General features: G+C 52.5%; 2 protein-coding genes across 4 annotated transcripts in view; one reads left to right on the forward strand and one right to left on the reverse strand.

The window, feature by feature from the left end:
• Positions 1-3,103, reverse strand: part of PQBP1 (polyglutamine binding protein 1) — a 4,029-nt gene extending 926 nt beyond the window's left edge. Inside the window, exons 1-5 of one of the 2 annotated variants that reach the window (XM_044911556.1) lie at positions 2,983-3,103; positions 2,470-2,569; positions 625-736; positions 253-365; positions 1-55 (exon numbers count right to left, since the gene is read on the reverse strand). The exon at positions 1-55 is cut by the window's left edge and continues 215 nt beyond it. In XM_044911556.1, coding sequence (XP_044767491.1) covers positions 1-55; positions 253-365; positions 625-736; positions 2,470-2,536 — 347 coding nt within the window. In that variant the 5' untranslated portion in view covers positions 2,537-2,569; positions 2,983-3,103. Of the gene's footprint in view, positions 56-252; positions 366-624; positions 737-2,469; positions 2,570-2,679; positions 2,962-2,982 lie in introns of those variants that run through there. The other variant, XM_044911557.1, reaches the window with a different exon arrangement.
• Positions 3,104-3,271: 168 nt separating this feature from the next.
• TIMM17B (translocase of inner mitochondrial membrane 17B) lies at positions 3,272-6,974 on the forward strand. Of its 2 annotated transcripts, XM_021678888.1 has the most exons (6): positions 3,272-3,341; positions 4,207-4,306; positions 5,303-5,366; positions 6,189-6,317; positions 6,411-6,521; positions 6,602-6,974. In XM_021678888.1, the coding sequence occupies exons 1-6, from the start codon at positions 3,316-3,318 to the stop codon at positions 6,688-6,690; spliced, it is 519 nt and encodes a 172-aa protein (XP_021534563.1). In that variant the 5' UTR covers positions 3,272-3,315; the 3' UTR covers positions 6,691-6,974. The 2 variants fall into 2 exon arrangements, with proteins under 2 accessions (XP_021534563.1, XP_021534555.1); XM_021678880.1 differs by having other exon boundaries at positions 6,189-6,521.
• Positions 6,975-16,474: the final 9,500 nt, after the last annotated feature.

Below are 16,474 nucleotides of genomic sequence, written 5' to 3' on the forward strand. Positions count from 1 at the left end.
TTCTCGTGGCCCCGGTCCGACTTCTCGTGGCCCCGGTCCGACTTCTCCTCAGCATCTGGGGACACAAAAGCCTTGAAGTGACCTTCCTCCTCCCATCTCAGGCCCCCAGCAGCCTCTGCCTTCAACAACCCCCCTTGCCTGGGGTTGGGCCTGCCTGTCTCACCTGCCCCTTCCCCGACCCACTATCATTTATCTGACCCCTCTCTGAGAACTGCAGAACCACTTGAGGCGCCCTCCAATCTGCCGGCTCACCTGCATTACTGGTCCTGAGCTTCTTGGCCGATTTGGTAACGACAGAGTTGGGGTCGTGTGGGGAGAGCCAGGACACGAGGTCTGTGTCCACATTCCAGTAGTAAGGGAGCCCGCTGCGGGGCAGTGGGAAGGAAGGAGGGAGGGGGAGAGAGGAGGGGGGAAGGGGAGGAAGGAGTGTCAGCTAAGATGTCCTCTCCTTATAGCCTCAACTCCTGTCTCCCCAATCTCTACTATACCTGTCCCATGTCAGGACCCCGGAGGGAGGACCCCCAGACCTCTTCCCTATGTTCCCCATTTACCCCAAGGCCAGGGACAGCACAGGAAAGGTGAAGTCAGATGTCAGCTCCCCCCCCCCCAGTTCCCCAGGCTCACCAGGAAGGGTCAAACACCTTGTACCAGCTTGGTGGCAGGCCCTCCAACCGGGTGGCCTCATAGTCCACAGGGTCATCATCGTAGTCCTCAGCAATGATCTCTTCCTCTGGTTCTGGCAGAATAGCGGGGTGGAGGAAAGCAGTGAGGACCAGAGGGATTCTCATCCTATGGTCAGAGCCTGGAGAGACACTCAAATTCACATGGACCACGTGGGGGGGGGGGAGGAGTGCATCAGGTCTCACCTGCTGTGGCAAATATCACATTCCAAATCCAAGTGTCTGAGCATCAGGGGATTTGCCAAAAAATGTACCTAAATCTCTTCTGTTTCTGGGTTTGGATAAGATTTGAGATTTGATACTGTTACCCCGACCTATCTGATTTCAGAATTTAGACAAGAATTCATCAAAACAAGTGTAGCCTCCAGTTCCTGCATTCAGGAAGCATGCAACACCATGCTATCCAAATCTATTTGGATAAAAGGAGTTTGAACAGTAAGGGGTTGTTCTGAAAATACATCCAAATCTATTCAGCTCCCAAGCTTGGCAAATCCGGGGTTTCTGATTCTGTCTATTGAGTAGCAAGTCTGGATGGCAAGGGATATATCCAAACACTGCTCTGAATCCATTCAGGTCCTAGGCCTGACACATAGCAGGCCCGCAGCAGCTGCCAGTTACTATTGGTAAAATAAAAGAGGCGTATGTTGTCAGCTTGGTACATGACCCTCAGTAGGCCTACCACAGATTTCAGCTGTGGATAGAACTAACAATGAAATGTATATGTCAGCAACAGCATACTGCCTGTCACACAATAGGCCCAAAGTAGATGTGAGCTATAATCATCAGTATTGTTAGTAAGATGTATATTCCATCAGCACAGGGCCCAGTACTCAATAGGCTTAAAATAAATTATCGATGATCATTATCAGTATTATTAACCACAAGATCTATGCGTGGCACAGAGTAGCTTGTAACAGATGGCATTTATCAATGAGGTGAAGATAAGATGTACTTTCCAGTGCCTCGCACACTGTAGCCCAAAACAGATGCAAAAAAAAAAAAAAAAAAAAAAAGATGCCACTTACTGACAATGAGGTATAAATATTAGCAGGAGCAGCCCAGCAGGCATAAATGATAGATCCTTTCATTATCTTCTGCCATTAGCCATGATGTGTATGCCAAGCACTCAGGCCCAAAATACATGTCAGCTACTGATACGGTGAACAATAAGGTATAGATCACTAGCATCATGCCTGGCACCACAGTCGGTCTAAAATAATGCAATCACGGGCACCTGGGTGGCTCAGTCGTTAAGTGTCTGCCTTCGGCTCAGGTCATGATCCCAGGGTCCTGGGATTGAGCCCCACATCAGGCTCCCTGTTGGGCGGGAAGCCTGCTTCTCCCTCTCCCACTCCCGCTGCTTGTGTTCCTGCTCTCGCTATCTCTCTCTTGTCAAATATATAAATAAAATCTTTAAAAAAAAATGTAATCACTAGGGTAAATAACAAAGTATCAGCATCCTGCTACTGTCTAGGGAAGATGTAAGCTGTCTTTACCGTAGGATACTTTGTAATCACTTACAGGGATTGTTAGATGGATTGCACATGGCATACAATAGGCCCCCCCAAAAAGGCATTAGCTGTCAATATTAAGCACGAAATATGTATTCCCCACCCCCACCCCCGCCCGCAGTAGGAATGGATGTTAGGAAGCCATATTGCTAACAATCTCCGCCACCCCACTGATTGGTGCGCAATAGGCCCATGCTAGGTATCGAGTGGCGGTATCAACAACAAAGTGCCTGCCAAGGCTGGCACATGGTAGGCCCATCTGCTTTTAGCTCGCTCACCGGGCTCCAGATGTTTGAGGATGCCTCTCTTGGCCAAGCGGGTCTGCAGCGCAACAGGCAACGGCATAGTGGATAGCAGACAGACCTAGGGACGGACGGACTGACAGGCACACGCACACACAAAAAAAACAGCTCAAATGAGGATTCAAATCCCGATCCTAAAAATCAAGCGCCTCCTCCCAGCATATACTCATCTGGACCCCCACTTACCCACCTGCACCAACAGCTGGCTGGACGGAACCGACGCGCTAAAAGGTGGAAGATAGGTGCAATGCCACCCAAACTCCCACCGACACCCGCCTCGAGGCTGGGTGTTCCAGGACCCGGTTCCCCTCCCGGGCCCAGGCTCCGCCCACCGCCGAAGGGGCCAAGCTCAGTTCCCCCGCGCCCAGGAATGGGCTCACCCAACGTCCCCCAAAGACTGCCGGGTGGGAGGAACCAAAGCGTTGGGACGGGGGGAGCAGAGTGCAGCACCCCCTCCAGCTGCAAAAAATGCACCCACCCCGACATTACCAATGCAATCACGCGAGTAGTGGAAGGCTGTCAGACCGGCCGCCCCTCCCTTGTCGCGGCTAGGATCACCAGCACCACACGACTGCCCTCTCCCAAAGCACAGAATGAGGTCCTCCCTCCCCGAGGCTTGAAGGAACTGGGCCGGCGCTCAGGCTGCGGTACAGATGACGCAAACCTGGGGGGCCAATGAGAGCGTGGGCCTGGCCTGACGAGCGCCAAGCGACCCAATCGCAGGCCTGGAATGGGTGGAGAGCTCGGACGCCTCTGTGCGTTTACGGCGGGGGCGTGGCCAGGCCGAGGCTTAGCCAGACTGCGCGGCCGGACGCCGGCGCCATGGAGGAGTACGCTCGGGAGCCTTGGTACGGCGATGGGCACAGGCCCCGGGACTGTTGCTGCGGCGCCACGGCCAGCTGTGGGAGGCGGGCGGGGGAGGCGCCGGCCACACCGCGCCACGTTCCAGACTCGGGAGACCCTTAAACATTTGTGGTCTCCTTCCGTTCCCCTCCGCTTCGTTCCTCCCACTCGGGCTCCGTTAAGAGGGGCCGCAGCCGTGTGCCTGGAGACGGTGCGGTGCCGGACCAACTGCTCCCAAGTGTCCCCGGACTCCGTTATCTCCTCATTTCCTTTTTGTTAACGAAAAGAGACACGCTGGTCGAGTCCATTCCAGCCCGGGGGGGGTGGTGGCGGTTGTCGAACGGAAATCCCCACGCGTGGCTTTCCCGAGGTTGCTTTAGCGAGTGGGGGCGGGGCCTGGGTGAGCCTATTGCGGACGAGCCGGATCCTCCCCCTCCGTCTGCTCTTGGTTTTTCCCAGTTGGGGCGGGTTGAAAAAGAGGGAAGAGGGCGGGGTTTGGTCGGACGTGCTCATTGTCGGAGAGGGGGGTGCGACCCCGTCCTGCTTTAATAACAGTACTAGCAAATTGACGCTTCCACAGCGCTGATCCAAACGTGCCCACTCCGCGTGTATCAGTTGATTGAATCTTTGGTAGTAGGAAAGCAGTTGGCTGATTCCTTGGTTGGCTGCGAGGGGAGGGGCGGACAGGGCCAAGACTAATGTTTTTCCCCTTTTGCACCATTTCTTGCTGAAATGAGGGGGGAAATAATATTATCTGAAGTGCTGCTTCCCATTCGAGTGACTTGCCTTCTCCCAGTTGGAAGGAGTCCATGCAACATGGGAGGGGGAAGAGGGGCTCACTTAACCCCGCCCTCCCCTTCCGGCTTGCAGCCCATGGCGAATTGTGGACGATTGCGGAGGAGCCTTCACTATGGGTGTCATCGGCGGTGGAGTCTTCCAAGCCATCAAGGGCTTCCGCAACGCCCCTGTCGTGAGTCGTGGTCGTCCCTGGGTGGTGCGGGGGTCCTGCCCTGCCCACACTGGATACTTCGCGGAAAACTGCTTGGAGCTGCCATGACTTACTCATTCTGGTGCCTGCTAGCCTACTATGTGCCAGGCCTGGCTCCAGGATCTGTGGTTTGGGAAGAACTGCAAATATGGCCCTGTGTCCCTTGCCCCCACCACCCAACTGGGGCTCCTCTGTGGAAATGCCGTGCTGTCAAAACGATCCCAAATCCTCAATGTATGTGCAAAGCCAGAGAGATTTTCCCCAGAGGCAGATTACCTGGATACAGGGAAGTGACAGGAGTTTAACTGGCAGAAGGAGGACAGCCTTAAAGTTAAGAAAATGCTTTTAATGTAACCTAATCAGTTCTCTCCCTCTGCCCACCCTCTTCCAAGATCTTATCAAACATCATGGCTTTAAATGCCATCCATTTGCCAAGGTCTCTGCAATTTATATATCTAGTCCTGTCCCTCCCCTCAACTCCTGGAACTCTTTCCTAGATCTTTGCCCAGATTTCCTGTTCCCATCCTCAAGGTCTCAGCACAATCCCCCGCCCCCCTTTAGAGTCCTTTCCTGACCCCTCAGTCATTATCATGTCTCTTGATCCCATTTCCTCCAGGGTGTGTATTGCTGTGTGAAGCTATCTTGTAGATCTGTACCTCTGCTGGGGATCTGTCTCTCCCACTGTAATATGAGCTCTGAGAGAGCGGGGGCTAGGTCTGTCTCAGTCACCATCCCTACATTACAGCATGGTGCCTGGTGCTTAGGTGCTAGTGATCACTGAATGAATGAGAACTTCTCAACCCACGGCTGAGAACGCCCATGTGAGGGTGCTCCCCAGCCTCCGAGTTCTCGGCCCCTGCTCCCCATCTCTACTCCTGATACCCCTGACCTGTCGTGTTCTCTCTCTTAAAAGCTAGAAACCCTGTGTGCCAGGGCCCTCATGCCTGTTCTGACTCCCTACCTCCTCACTTTTCCCAGGGAATTCGGCACCGACTGAGAGGTAGTGCCAACGCTGTGAGGATCCGAGCCCCCCAGATTGGAGGTGAGAGGCTTGGAGAGACCTAGGAGCTGGGATGCAGAGTTGGGGGTGGTTGCTCCTGTGGTTCTAGACTGCAAATTGGGGTCCACATTCCAGCCCCAGCTCTGCCTGGGACTTCCAGGACAGTGATGTTTCCCAATAATTTAATATGGAGGGTCAGGAATGTGGATTCCGGAGCTTAAATCCAGGTCCCGGATCTTCCCTGATGCATGACTTTGGGTTCGTGGCTTCACCTCTCCAAACCTCATCGGTAACGTGGGGATGGTGATAGCAATAACCACCTAAATTGTTTTGTAAGTTATGTCATTTACATTTACGTCATTTACAGAGAACTTACTAAGTGCTGGTTGCTCTGCTAAGCACTTTAATAAGAAGAACGAATTTAAGACTTCAGAATCAGTGCCTAGAACGGGTCCTGGTGCACAGCAAGGCCTCAAGAAACACTTTAACTATCCTAGTGTTAACCGGCTTTCATAGCCTGTTTTCGTCTCCCTTAAACCAAGATTGGAATTCCAACTCGACGTGATGGTTAGGAAGATCAAAGTTGCTCTGTTCAAAGCCACACCAAGATAAATCTGCTTGTAAACACTTGTCAAACCCCTACAAAGGTGAGGGGAATGCCCTTGGCAATTAGAGATCGCTTGACAAAGGAGCAGCCTCGGGCAGACAGGGAATATCCCCTAGGAGTTTACTCTCTGCCTTTGTGTCCGGGTTTTTCTCCCCATTCATTGCCAGAGCGTTGAGGCCTTGGAAGTCCGCAGACATTGAGCTGTGGATTTTGGGGGATTCCTCAGGAACACTGATTCGGCCTCGGTCTCCCCGCAGGTAGCTTCGCGGTGTGGGGGGGCCTGTTCTCCACCATCGACTGTGGCCTGGTGCGCCTGCGGGGCAAAGAAGATCCTTGGAACTCCATCACCAGCGGAGCATTGACCGGGGCCGTGCTGGCGGCCCGCAGTGAGTGCCCCAGCCTCTGGCCCCCAGCCCCAGCCCCTTCCGCCCTGTTCTGCCTGCCCTCACCTCTTTCTCCCTGCCTCTTCACTCTCCCAGGTGGCCCACTGGCCATGGTGGGCTCGGCAATGATGGGGGGTATCCTCCTGGCCCTCATAGAGGGTGTTGGCATCCTCCTTACTCGCTACACTGCCCAGCAGTTCCGCAATGGTGAGTATCTGGCAGACGCTGCTCAGGGAGAGGTGCAAAATGCGTTGCCCCTCACCCTTACCTGATTCTTTCCTCTCCAGCACCCCCGTTCCTGGAGGACCCCAGCCAGCTGCCCCCTAAGGAGGGTACCTCAGCCCCAGGCTATCCCAGCTATCAGCAGTACCACTGAGGAAGTGACTGCCTATCATCACCACCGTGGGAGCTCCTCCTCCGTTCCCTCCCCGATGATCTACCTCGAAGGGAGGGCTGGCTCCCAGTTGGCCCTGGGACCCTCCAGAGAGGGCCTCTACTCTGCTCCCTTGTCCCAGGGTTGGGGGTGGGGCACCCCAGCTGCCCTGATGGATGGGTCCCCTTCTCAGGGCACCCCAACCCCAAATTCACATGTAACAAGTTCTCACCCCAGCTCCTTTTCCTCGCGCCCTGATGAGTATTTAAAGCCAGTTTTGAAATGCCTGTGTTTGTACTCCTTGAGCCACGCGTGTTGGGAGCCCCTCCTTAGGACAAGGGGCAGAGCCCTCTTCAGGGACTCAGAAGCCCTAGAACTTGGAGTCCCATAGAGAGTGGGCTCTAGTAAATGTCTGTGGGATGAATGAGCAGGAGGGGGAATGAATCAAGATGTGAATAGGTACATGAACAAGGGTGTGTGGGGGCCAAGTGATGACTCGTAGGCAGACAGAAGAACAGGCTTGGCAAAGAAGTGAGTGAACAGAAGGATTACTGGGGTGGGGAAGGGGAGTAGTTCTGCACCTTGCATCCCTGAGCCCTCCCGCCCGTGCCCCCATTGCCAAGGCTAGGAAATCTGATCTCACAGTCAATTCTGGCTCTCTGGATCCCAGTCACCCCATTTGAATGTGATCTCCCTCTGTGCTTCCCCATGGACCTGGGATGGAAGTAGGGGTCAGAAGGATCCAGCTTGCTTCTTTTAAAGATTTTGTTTGACAGACAGTGAGAGAGGGAACCCAAGCAGGGGGAGTGGGAGAGGGAGAAGCAGCTTTCCTGTGGAGCAGGGAGCCCCATGCGGGGCTCGATCCCAGGACCCCGGGATCATGACCTGAGCTGAAGGCAGACGCCTAACGACTGAGCCCCCCAGGCACCCCGAAGGATCCAGCTTTCTTGAGGAAGCTGCCCTGTGTCAGTCTCCTGCACCACAGAGCTACTTCTCCACTGATGTTCAGTGTTGCAGTTGTTTAAGAGCAACCGTAAAATAACCAGAAAAGAGTTTTCATATTGGGGTGGGGGCATTATGAGAAAGAGATTTTTCTGGAGGGACATTGGCCCCAAACACTGTCTTTTCCATGCAAACCCCTACATGCGTGGGGCCAACACTGTCACCCGTGGGGTGCAGAAGGCCTCACGGGGACCTAAGAACTGTCTCTTCTAGTGCAAGTCGTTACAAAGAGGTGATGTCCTTAGACAAAATTGCTTCCTGCGGGTAAAAACAGAGTCCCTGACCTCCCAACGGCCTGGGTACCCCCGTAGTAGCAGAACCGCGACACGGCCCACTTGTGCGCCTTGGTGCCAGGCGGTTGGCAGCCGCCAGACTGGAGACTCAGGGAAGCAAGGTGGGGGAGGCCTGCCGGCACTGTGAGCACAGCCCTCGCAGGGCCCCGGCGCCGGCCTCGAGCTCCGAGCTCCAGGGGCGCATTGGTTTAGGACCCAGGGTCTTCCAGGCTGTGATCCTTTCTGGGCAAGACCCCTTCTTCACCGCCGGGCCCCATTCCCCCAGCTCCCCCCGCGCCCCGCGTATCTTCAGACCCCATCCTGCCCCTATCAAACACTGCCCCGCTAGCTGCTCCCAGTCTTTCCCATCCGCGAGTCCGTAGGCCCCACTCACGCGGCTGTGGTGTCCGCAGACTATCCGCGGGCCCCCTCCTGTCTTTCCTCCCTGTCCTCTAAGGATCCTGCAGGCCCTTACCTCTTTTACGTATCAACTGTGGCTCCTCTGAGGCCACATCCCTGCTGTAGCTCCCCAGTCCCCTCCAGATGGGCTGGGCTCCTACAGGCCCCTTCCAGCCGCAGCCCCCCGGCCCTCCCCAGTCTCTAGCCCGAACGTCTGCCCGGCTTCAGGCCCCGCCCCCTCCCGCTCCTTAAGGGTCGGCCCCTGCAGGTGCACCCGAACACGCGGGCCCTCCGCCCTCCTCTCGCGCCCCCGGGACCCCGTTCACTGTCTCCGGTCCCGGGAGGCCGCGGGACGCGCGGGGGTCTCGGCGCCGTTCCTGGCAACCTTCAGGCCCTTCCGCTCTGGCTCCTCGGGCCGCTGGCTGGGGGAGCGGGGCGGGGGCCGGGGTGAATAGCCGGGCAGCAACCGACGCTCGCGGCTTCGGGAGAGAGGTGTCGGGCCTCCTTGGAGCGCCCGGCGTCCACGGAGCCCCTGGGCTCCTAGCTGGGCCTGGGGAGCCCGGGCCGCCCAGGTCCCCGGAGCTGGAGCCGGGGCAACGGAGGAGCGGTCAGGTCGGGTCTGCGCCCGCAGGCAGCTTCTCTTTGCCCAAGAAGGAAATGCGGGGTCAGACCCCAGGCAGTTTCCATTGGGAGGGCCTGCGGAGACCGGGAGCAGGCGCGAGTGAGACAGAAACGGAGACGGAGACATAGAAGTCGAGGGACATACCAGAAAGGGGATGGAGACTAGGAAGAGGGGAGGCAGAGAGAGACACACAAGAGATTTATGAAGAGACGGAAACAAGAAGCTGTGTGAGGGTCAGAGATGCAGGTGGGGGGGGGCGCCTGGGTGGCTCAGTCGTTAAGCGTCTGCCTTCGGCTCAGGTCATCATCTCAGGGTCCTGGGATCCAGCCCCGCATCGGGTTCCCTGCTCAGCGGGGAGTTTGCTTCTCCCTCTCCCACTCCCCCTGCTTGTGTTCCCTCTCTCGCTGTCTCTCTCTGTCAAATACATAAATAAAATCTTTTTAAAAAGAGAGAGAGAGGCGCCTGGGTGGCTCAGATGGTTAAGCATCTGCCTTCCACACAGGTCATGATCCCAGGATCCTAGGATCGAGTCCCGCGTTGGGCTCCCTCCTCGGCGGGGAGCCTGCTTCTCCCTCTCCCGCTCCCCCTGCTCGTGCTATCTCTCTGTGTCAAATAAATAAATAAAATCTTAAAAAAGAAAGAGAGAGAGAGAAAAATGCGGGTGGGACCTGGGAAGACCCTCAGCATCAGACAGAGGCAAACACAGGGAGGAAGGCCAGGCCCCATAGTAGTAGTGAGCTGGGCTGAAGGGCCAGGCTGACAGAGGGCTAGCAGGCTGCCCCTCCCTTACCCTCTGGCTGAGGGGCCTCAGAGAAACGGAGAGGAGCCCAACCTGCATCCTTTCTCCCTCTGGCTCTCTCTCTCACTCTCATCTCTGATTTAATCCCATCTGCTTCCCACAAGGATTTCATGCCTCTCCCTCGGGTTCTTCCTTCCCGTCTTCTTCCCCGCTTCGCCCACCCCCCACCCCCTGAGGCCCAAGTTGGCCTCCGTCTGTCTTGATCTGTCTCTCAGCCCTCCTTCCCCATTTCTCTACTTCAGTCTCCCTGGCTTGTGCCCATCCACCAGTGTGCGTGGGGCAGGTGGGTGGGGGAAGTAGCTGCTGAACAAGGTTAGTGAGATGGAAAGAATCAGGGAAGTACAACGGGGGCCAGCCCCGGCAGTGAGGTGGAGAATCACTGCCTCAGGCAGAGACCCTGAGAGGCTGGGGGGAGAGACATGGGGAAATTAGACACCGAGAGAAAATAGAAAGAATTGGGACAGAGCCCAAGAGAGGGACCAAGACAAAGCGAAGCCAGAGTTTACGGAGATATCAAAGGAGAGACAGAGATGCAGAGAAAGAGATAGCAAGAAAGAAAAAAAAAAAAAAACAGTAGGACAAGTGAAAAAGATGGGAAAAGAGAAAATGTAAGAAGGGAGATAGACAAAGATTGGGAGAGTCAGACATCCAGTGGGGGTGAGGGAGAGAAAGGGGCAGAGAGAATCAGAACAAAACAAAGAAGTGAGAGGAAGAAAGAGTCAGAGCAGAGAGAGGGAGAGAGAAAGCAAGAGAGACATGAGAGCTGAACACATATACCCCCTTCCCCTGCGTCTGGGGGTTGCTGGTCTGAGTGTTCTTATTTCTTTTGTTTTCTTAGTGGCAGCTGGAGAACAGGGCCTGACCAGGTGGGCAGCTCCGCCAGCCCCAGCCCCAGCACCTCAGGTCATGGAAGTGGGTGGGAGGAGGGCAGCCTCCCCTGGGGGTACGCTTTTTGAGAGCAATGCTCTGCTGTTGCGGAGGATGGCGTCAAGGAGCCCATTTGGGGCCAGCCTCTGCCGCCGGCCCACGGGAGCCATCCCTGGGGAATCTGCCGTGTCACCAGAAGGCCCACAAGCATGTGGAAGAGGAAGGATGTGCCAGTGATCCCTTCTGAGGGGACAGAGGAACCTTCCTTTTGTTACCTTCCTCCTACGTAAGAGGAAACGGAAGGCACCAACAGGTAAAGCAGCCCATCCACGGCTATGCTGCCCGAAAGTGGCAAAGCCGGCATCTCTACCCTTATTTGTAGCGCGTGGAGTTGGAGAGATGTGTCTTGTCCCATAATTTCCAACACATTATCAATCAGCATTACAGGTGCCCCTTGAAGGTTTTCACAGGCCAAGGCAACAATTTCCGAGCCCCCTTTGTTAAAGTAATAATGAAGGACTCGAGGACTGACTTCTTGGAGAGCAGGTTGGCAGCAATCTTGGGCATTCACACAGGCATCTTGTGAGAGGATCATGTGCATTCAGGTTAAGAACCTTCATCAGAGGGGCGCCTGGGTGGCTCAGTCGTTAAGCGTCTGCCTTCAGTTCGGGTCATGATCCCAGGGTTCTGGGATCGAGCCCCGCATCGGGCTCCCTGCTCTGTGGGGAGCCTGCTTCTCTCTCTCCCACTCCCCCTGCTTGTGTTCCTGCTCTCGCTGTGTCTCTCTCTGTCAAATAAATAAATAAAAATCTTAAAAAAAAAAAAAACCCTTCATCAGATCAGACCCTTCTTTTTTTTTTTCTTTAAAGATTTTATTTATTTGACAGAGAGAGATAGCGAGAGCAGGAACACAAGCAGGGGGAGTGGGAGAGGAAGAAGCAGGCTTCCTGCCGAGCAGGGAGCCTGATGTGGGGCTCGATCCCGGGACCCCGGGATCATGACCTGAGCCGAAGGCAGACGCTTAACGACTGAGCCACCCAGGCGCCCAGATCGGACCCTTCTAACGTACGCTTTTTTATATGTATATCTCACTGAAGAGTTAAATACGAACTAGAACCACATGTATCAACATGGATCATTCTTGAGCCTGCAGTATGGCACAGAAGAAGGAAAGCCGAAGACTGCTGTGCAGAGTACCGTATTTGTAGTAAACACATGCAAACAATATATGCACCTCATGGATCCCTAATTACATAATGAAAGAATAAAAAGATGCAAGGGAATGGTCAATAATAATCTCAGTATTGCATTTACATCAGAGGACGAAGGGAGGATTGAATGGAGTAGAGGGGCGCCTGGGTGGCTCAGTCGGTTGAGTGTCTGCCTTTGGCTCGGGTCTTGATCCGGGGTTCCAGGATCGAGCCCCGTGGCGGGCTCCCTGCTCAGCGGGGAGTCTGCTTCTCCCTCTTCTGCTCCTACCCCCAGCTTGTGCTCTCTCTTGCACTCTGCTCTCTCTCTCAAATGAATAAATAAAAATTAAAAAAAAAAAAAGAATGGAGTAGAGGAAGCTAACCTAGTAGGTTTCAGCTGGAGCTGAAATATTTTGTTTCTTTTTTTAAAAGATTTGATTTATTTATAAGAGAGCGAGCACATGCACACATGGGTGGGTGGGAGGGGCAGAGGGAGAGGGAGAAGCAGGCTCCCCACTGAGCAAGGAGCCCAACGTGAGGCTTGATCCCAGGACCCCAGGATCATGACCTGAGCCGAAGGCAGACGCTTAACCAACTGAGCCACCATGGCGCCCTGAAATATTTCGTTTCTTTTTTTTTTTTTTGAGATTTTATTTATTTATTTAATTGACAGAGAGAGAGAGCATGAGAGGGAACACAAGCAGGGGGAGCAGGAGAGGGAGAAGCAGGCTTCCAGCCGAGCAGGGAGCCCGATGCGGGGCTCGATCCCAGGACCCCGGGATCATGACCCAAGCCGAAGGCAGACGCCCAACCAACTGAGCCACCCCGGCGCCCCTGAAATATTTCGTTTCTTAAAGGAAATACATTTGAGGCAAATGAGAAAATGTTGAGAGTTCACAGGTGTCCATTATATTACTATCTTTTGCAGATTGTTGTTCATTTGAAGATATGTCATAATTTAGGAGATGAAAAAAGAATCCTACTTGCCTTAAATTGAATATATAAATTAATTTGGGGACCCATTTCTCCAGTGTTGATTCTTCATGCCTGGAACACAACATCTCTTTCCATTCATTTGGGCCACGTTTTCTTTTCTTCTGTAAAAATGTGTTGAGCTCATATTTTTCTTGCTCAAGGTATTCACAGGAGGTTGATGGATTTTCCTACCATGACAAACAATGTCCTTTTCTACTACATTTTTTTAATTTTTAAGTGTCTGCAAAGGAAAGCCATTCAGTTTCACATTCGGTCTTGTTTCTGGCCACCTTGCTCACTTTTCTTATTAGGTCTAAAAGTGTTTTAGATGATTTTCTTGGATTTCTTAAATAAAGATTTATTTATTAATTTTAGAGACAGAGCACAAGCGGGAAGGGCAGAGGGAGAGGGAGAGAGAATCTCAAGCAGACTCTGCACTGAGTGCTGAGCCCTGAGCCCAACTCGGGGCTCGATCTCACAACCCCAAGATCATGACCTGAGCAGAAACCAAGAGTCAGACACTTAACCTACTGTGCCAGCCAGGCGCCCCGATTCTCTTGGATTCTTTAAGTAAATAATGTCCTCGGACTTCAGCCAAAGACCACCAGGAACACACCAGTGATTCAACAAAGTTGGGTGTATTAGCTCATTGCAATGAGGGAGAATACACACCATGGAGAATGCTGGGGCATCTCAGTTAGGGAAAGACATTATGGGATTTGGGTTTGTGTTAGATGTGTTTGTGTCAAGTTCCCTGACATGCCAAGGGCTGCGCCGTGGCTGTTTAAGACTCTGGACAGGGTACATACACCAAATGTGCCACAGGTAGTTGCCAAAAACAAGATGATGATTAGTCTTCATAATAAGCCTCGGAGACCAGGGCCTAGATGACCACACTCAGGCCATGGGAACATGTCCCGCAGTCCAGCTGGTCTCTCGAGAGCCAGGCGGCTTTTTCTTTTAGCTTCATAAGAAAGTGCTCTAGCTGACCTGTAGTATTTCTTTTTTTTTTTTTTAAGATTTTATTTATTTATTTGACAAAGAGAGACACAGTGAGAGAGGGAACACAAGCAGGGGAAGTGGGAGAGGGAGAAGCAGGCTTCCCGCGGAGCAGGGAGCCCCATGCGGGGCTCGATCCCAGGACCGTGGGATCACGACCTGAGCTGAAGGCAGTTGCTTAACTGACTGAGCCACCCAGGCACCCCGAGATCTTTCTTTTTTATTTTATTTTTATTTATTTTTTTAAAGATTATTTATTTATTTATTTGACAGAGAGAGACACAGCGAGAGAGGGAACAGAAGCAGGCGGAGTGGCAGAGGGAGAAGCAGGCTTCCCGCGGAGCACGGAGCCTGATGCGGGGCTCGATCCCAGGACCCTGGGACCATGACCCGAGCTGAAGGCAGACACTTAACGACTGAGCCACCCAGGCACCCCTGACCTGTAGTATTTCTATAAGTGCCACAAGAAGTTTCCCCGAGCATCATCCCCCCCCCCATTCCTTTCCCCTTCGCTAGTCCAAAAGAAATCCGAGGTGATGAGATGGCTCATGACAGCTCTGGCTAACGAATTTACATTTAAGCTGGTTAGTTGGGCTTCTAGAATAGAAATCGTGTCATGCGTGGCATCTGCTAAGGTCAGAGATGAGTTGGGGACCACCTTTTCCGATTCTATTTTCCCTACCGCGGGAACAGCAGCTGCCGTGAAGGAGGAGCCAGGTGTTTCATTTTTCTTTTTGCTTTTTAAGATTGTATTTATTTGACAGAGAAAGAGAGAGAGAGTGAGCACAAGCAGGGGGAGCGGCAGGCAGAGGGAGAAGCAGGCTCCCCGCTGAGCAGAGAGCCCGACGCGGGGCTCGATTCCGGGACCCAGAGATCATGGGCTCCGAGGAGTTTCTGCTTGCCTCGTTGTTGGAGATCTCTGGATAGCCTCAGGGAAACATGGTCCACCGGAGGGTGGTAGTTTTAACTATCCGAATGTCTGGAGCAATTATCCTGAAGACACAGGATAAGGTAGTGTTGCAGCCGGCGGGGTAAGCGGGTCCCCTGCTTCAGTACAGGTAAGCATCCTAGCGGAGCACAGATGGAACTGAGAGTGTATGTATCATTTATTACAGCAGGGGAAAGGCAATTTGTATCCCTCTAAAGGGGAGGATGTCTTGAGTGGAGTTAAACAGCAGCAAAACAGGCTAGAATGTTTCTAAGAACAAAAATGCCCCAAGGTTCTAGGGCTTTTGCTGATAGGGTTGTACTGACCTCCGCAGAAGCATTCTGTGAGGCCAGTGTCCAGTTCTTACAAGATGAAGGTTTGGGATTAATTTTTTTGAGGGAAATGTTAGGACCAGAAGGGACCTATAAAAAAGAAAGCTACCTTCAGAGGTATTTAGAGGAACAGCTATGAATTTTTTGTCAGGTGGATAAGTGTGTGTGCTAGAGAGAGAGAGAGAGAGAGAGAGAGATCAAATTCAGAATAGTAGCCATGGTCTGAGAAAACACCCAAGAGGGTTTTGTTTTTTCCTTAAGTGACAGAGGGAGATCATAGGAGGTCAAAAGTAACAGGGTGAAAGTAATGGAGATCTGGGGAGGTGGGGGGGGGGGAGGGGGTAACTGGGGGATGGGCATTAAGGGGGGCACTGGATGGAATGAGCACTGGGTGTTATATGCAACTCATGAATCACTAAACTACCTCTGCAGCTAATAATATGTTAATTGAATTGAATTTAAATTTTAAAAAGTAAGGGAGATCATACTGAAAGATATTTTAGTTGGTTACTAGAGGGTGTCAAGATACAATAATAATCAAGATTCATAGTGGGATCGGGGCACCTGGGATCGAGCCCCGCATTGGAGTCCCTGCTCGGCCGCGAGTCTGCTTCTCTCTCTCTCTCTGTGATCTCTCTCGCTCTCTCTCTCTCAAGTGAATAAATAAAAATCTTAAAAAAAAAGATTCATAGTGGGATAAAAAGAAAAAAGGGGTGCTGTAGAATCAGAATTAATCTTGTCATCTTGGAGAGAAGCTCTGCACCTCTGTGGTCATTAGCTTCCAGAGAATTCCTAAGAATCCAGTTTGATGCCCACTAATGTCTTTTTCAAGAAGTTCGAGGGCAGTTTTCCCTCTGATCATGCAGGCTTTGTTTAGGTGGATATTTTGAAATTTGTTTTTTTTTCAAGTAATCTCTACACCTAATGTGGAGCTCGAACCCAGGAGATGAAGAGTTGCTCACTCCTCCTACTGAGCCAGGCAGGCACCCCTAAGTGGATATTTTGTAAATGCAACTCAAACCTATTAGGGAGACATCTGGAGGCATCATATGAGTCTCTAGTAGTATGAAGTCACATTGGCCTGTAATAGGGTAGAATCTAGTATTTAAAGTGAAATTACAAAACATATGGGGTGGTCTGTTATTAACTCAGAAGTAACTAGCCAGAGGTAGTCCACAGAGGGGTTAGATCTTATTGCCATCAAGGCTAATGATAATACTTTAGTCCCTGGAAGTTTGAGGGTTTCTCAGAAGTGTTGCGATTTTTAAAAAAGATTTTATTTATTATTTATTTATTTATTTATTTGAGAGAGAGAGCACAAGTGGGGGGAGGGACAAAAGGAGAAGGACAAGCAGACTCCTTGCTGAGCTCAGAGCCAGACACTGGGCTCCATCCCAGGATC

Source organism: Neomonachus schauinslandi, chromosome X (assembly GCF_002201575.2).
Source record: "Neomonachus schauinslandi chromosome X, ASM220157v2, whole genome shotgun sequence".
NCBI classification, from domain to species: domain Eukaryota; kingdom Metazoa; phylum Chordata; class Mammalia; order Carnivora; family Phocidae; genus Neomonachus; species Neomonachus schauinslandi.

What these genes read in the sequence shown, in the direction of transcription:
- TIMM17B (XM_021678880.1), top strand. Translation starts at nt 3,316, where the DNA reads ATGGAGGAGTACGCTCGGGAGCCTTG. An exon ending in GAGTACGCTCGGGAGCCTTG is followed by an intron (nt 3,342 to 4,206) that starts GTACGGCGATGG and finishes TCCGGCTTGCAG; the next exon opens with CCCATGGCGAATTGTGGACG. An exon ending in GCTTCCGCAACGCCCCTGTC is followed by an intron (nt 4,307 to 5,302) that starts GTGAGTCGTGGT and finishes CACTTTTCCCAG; the next exon opens with GGAATTCGGCACCGACTGAG.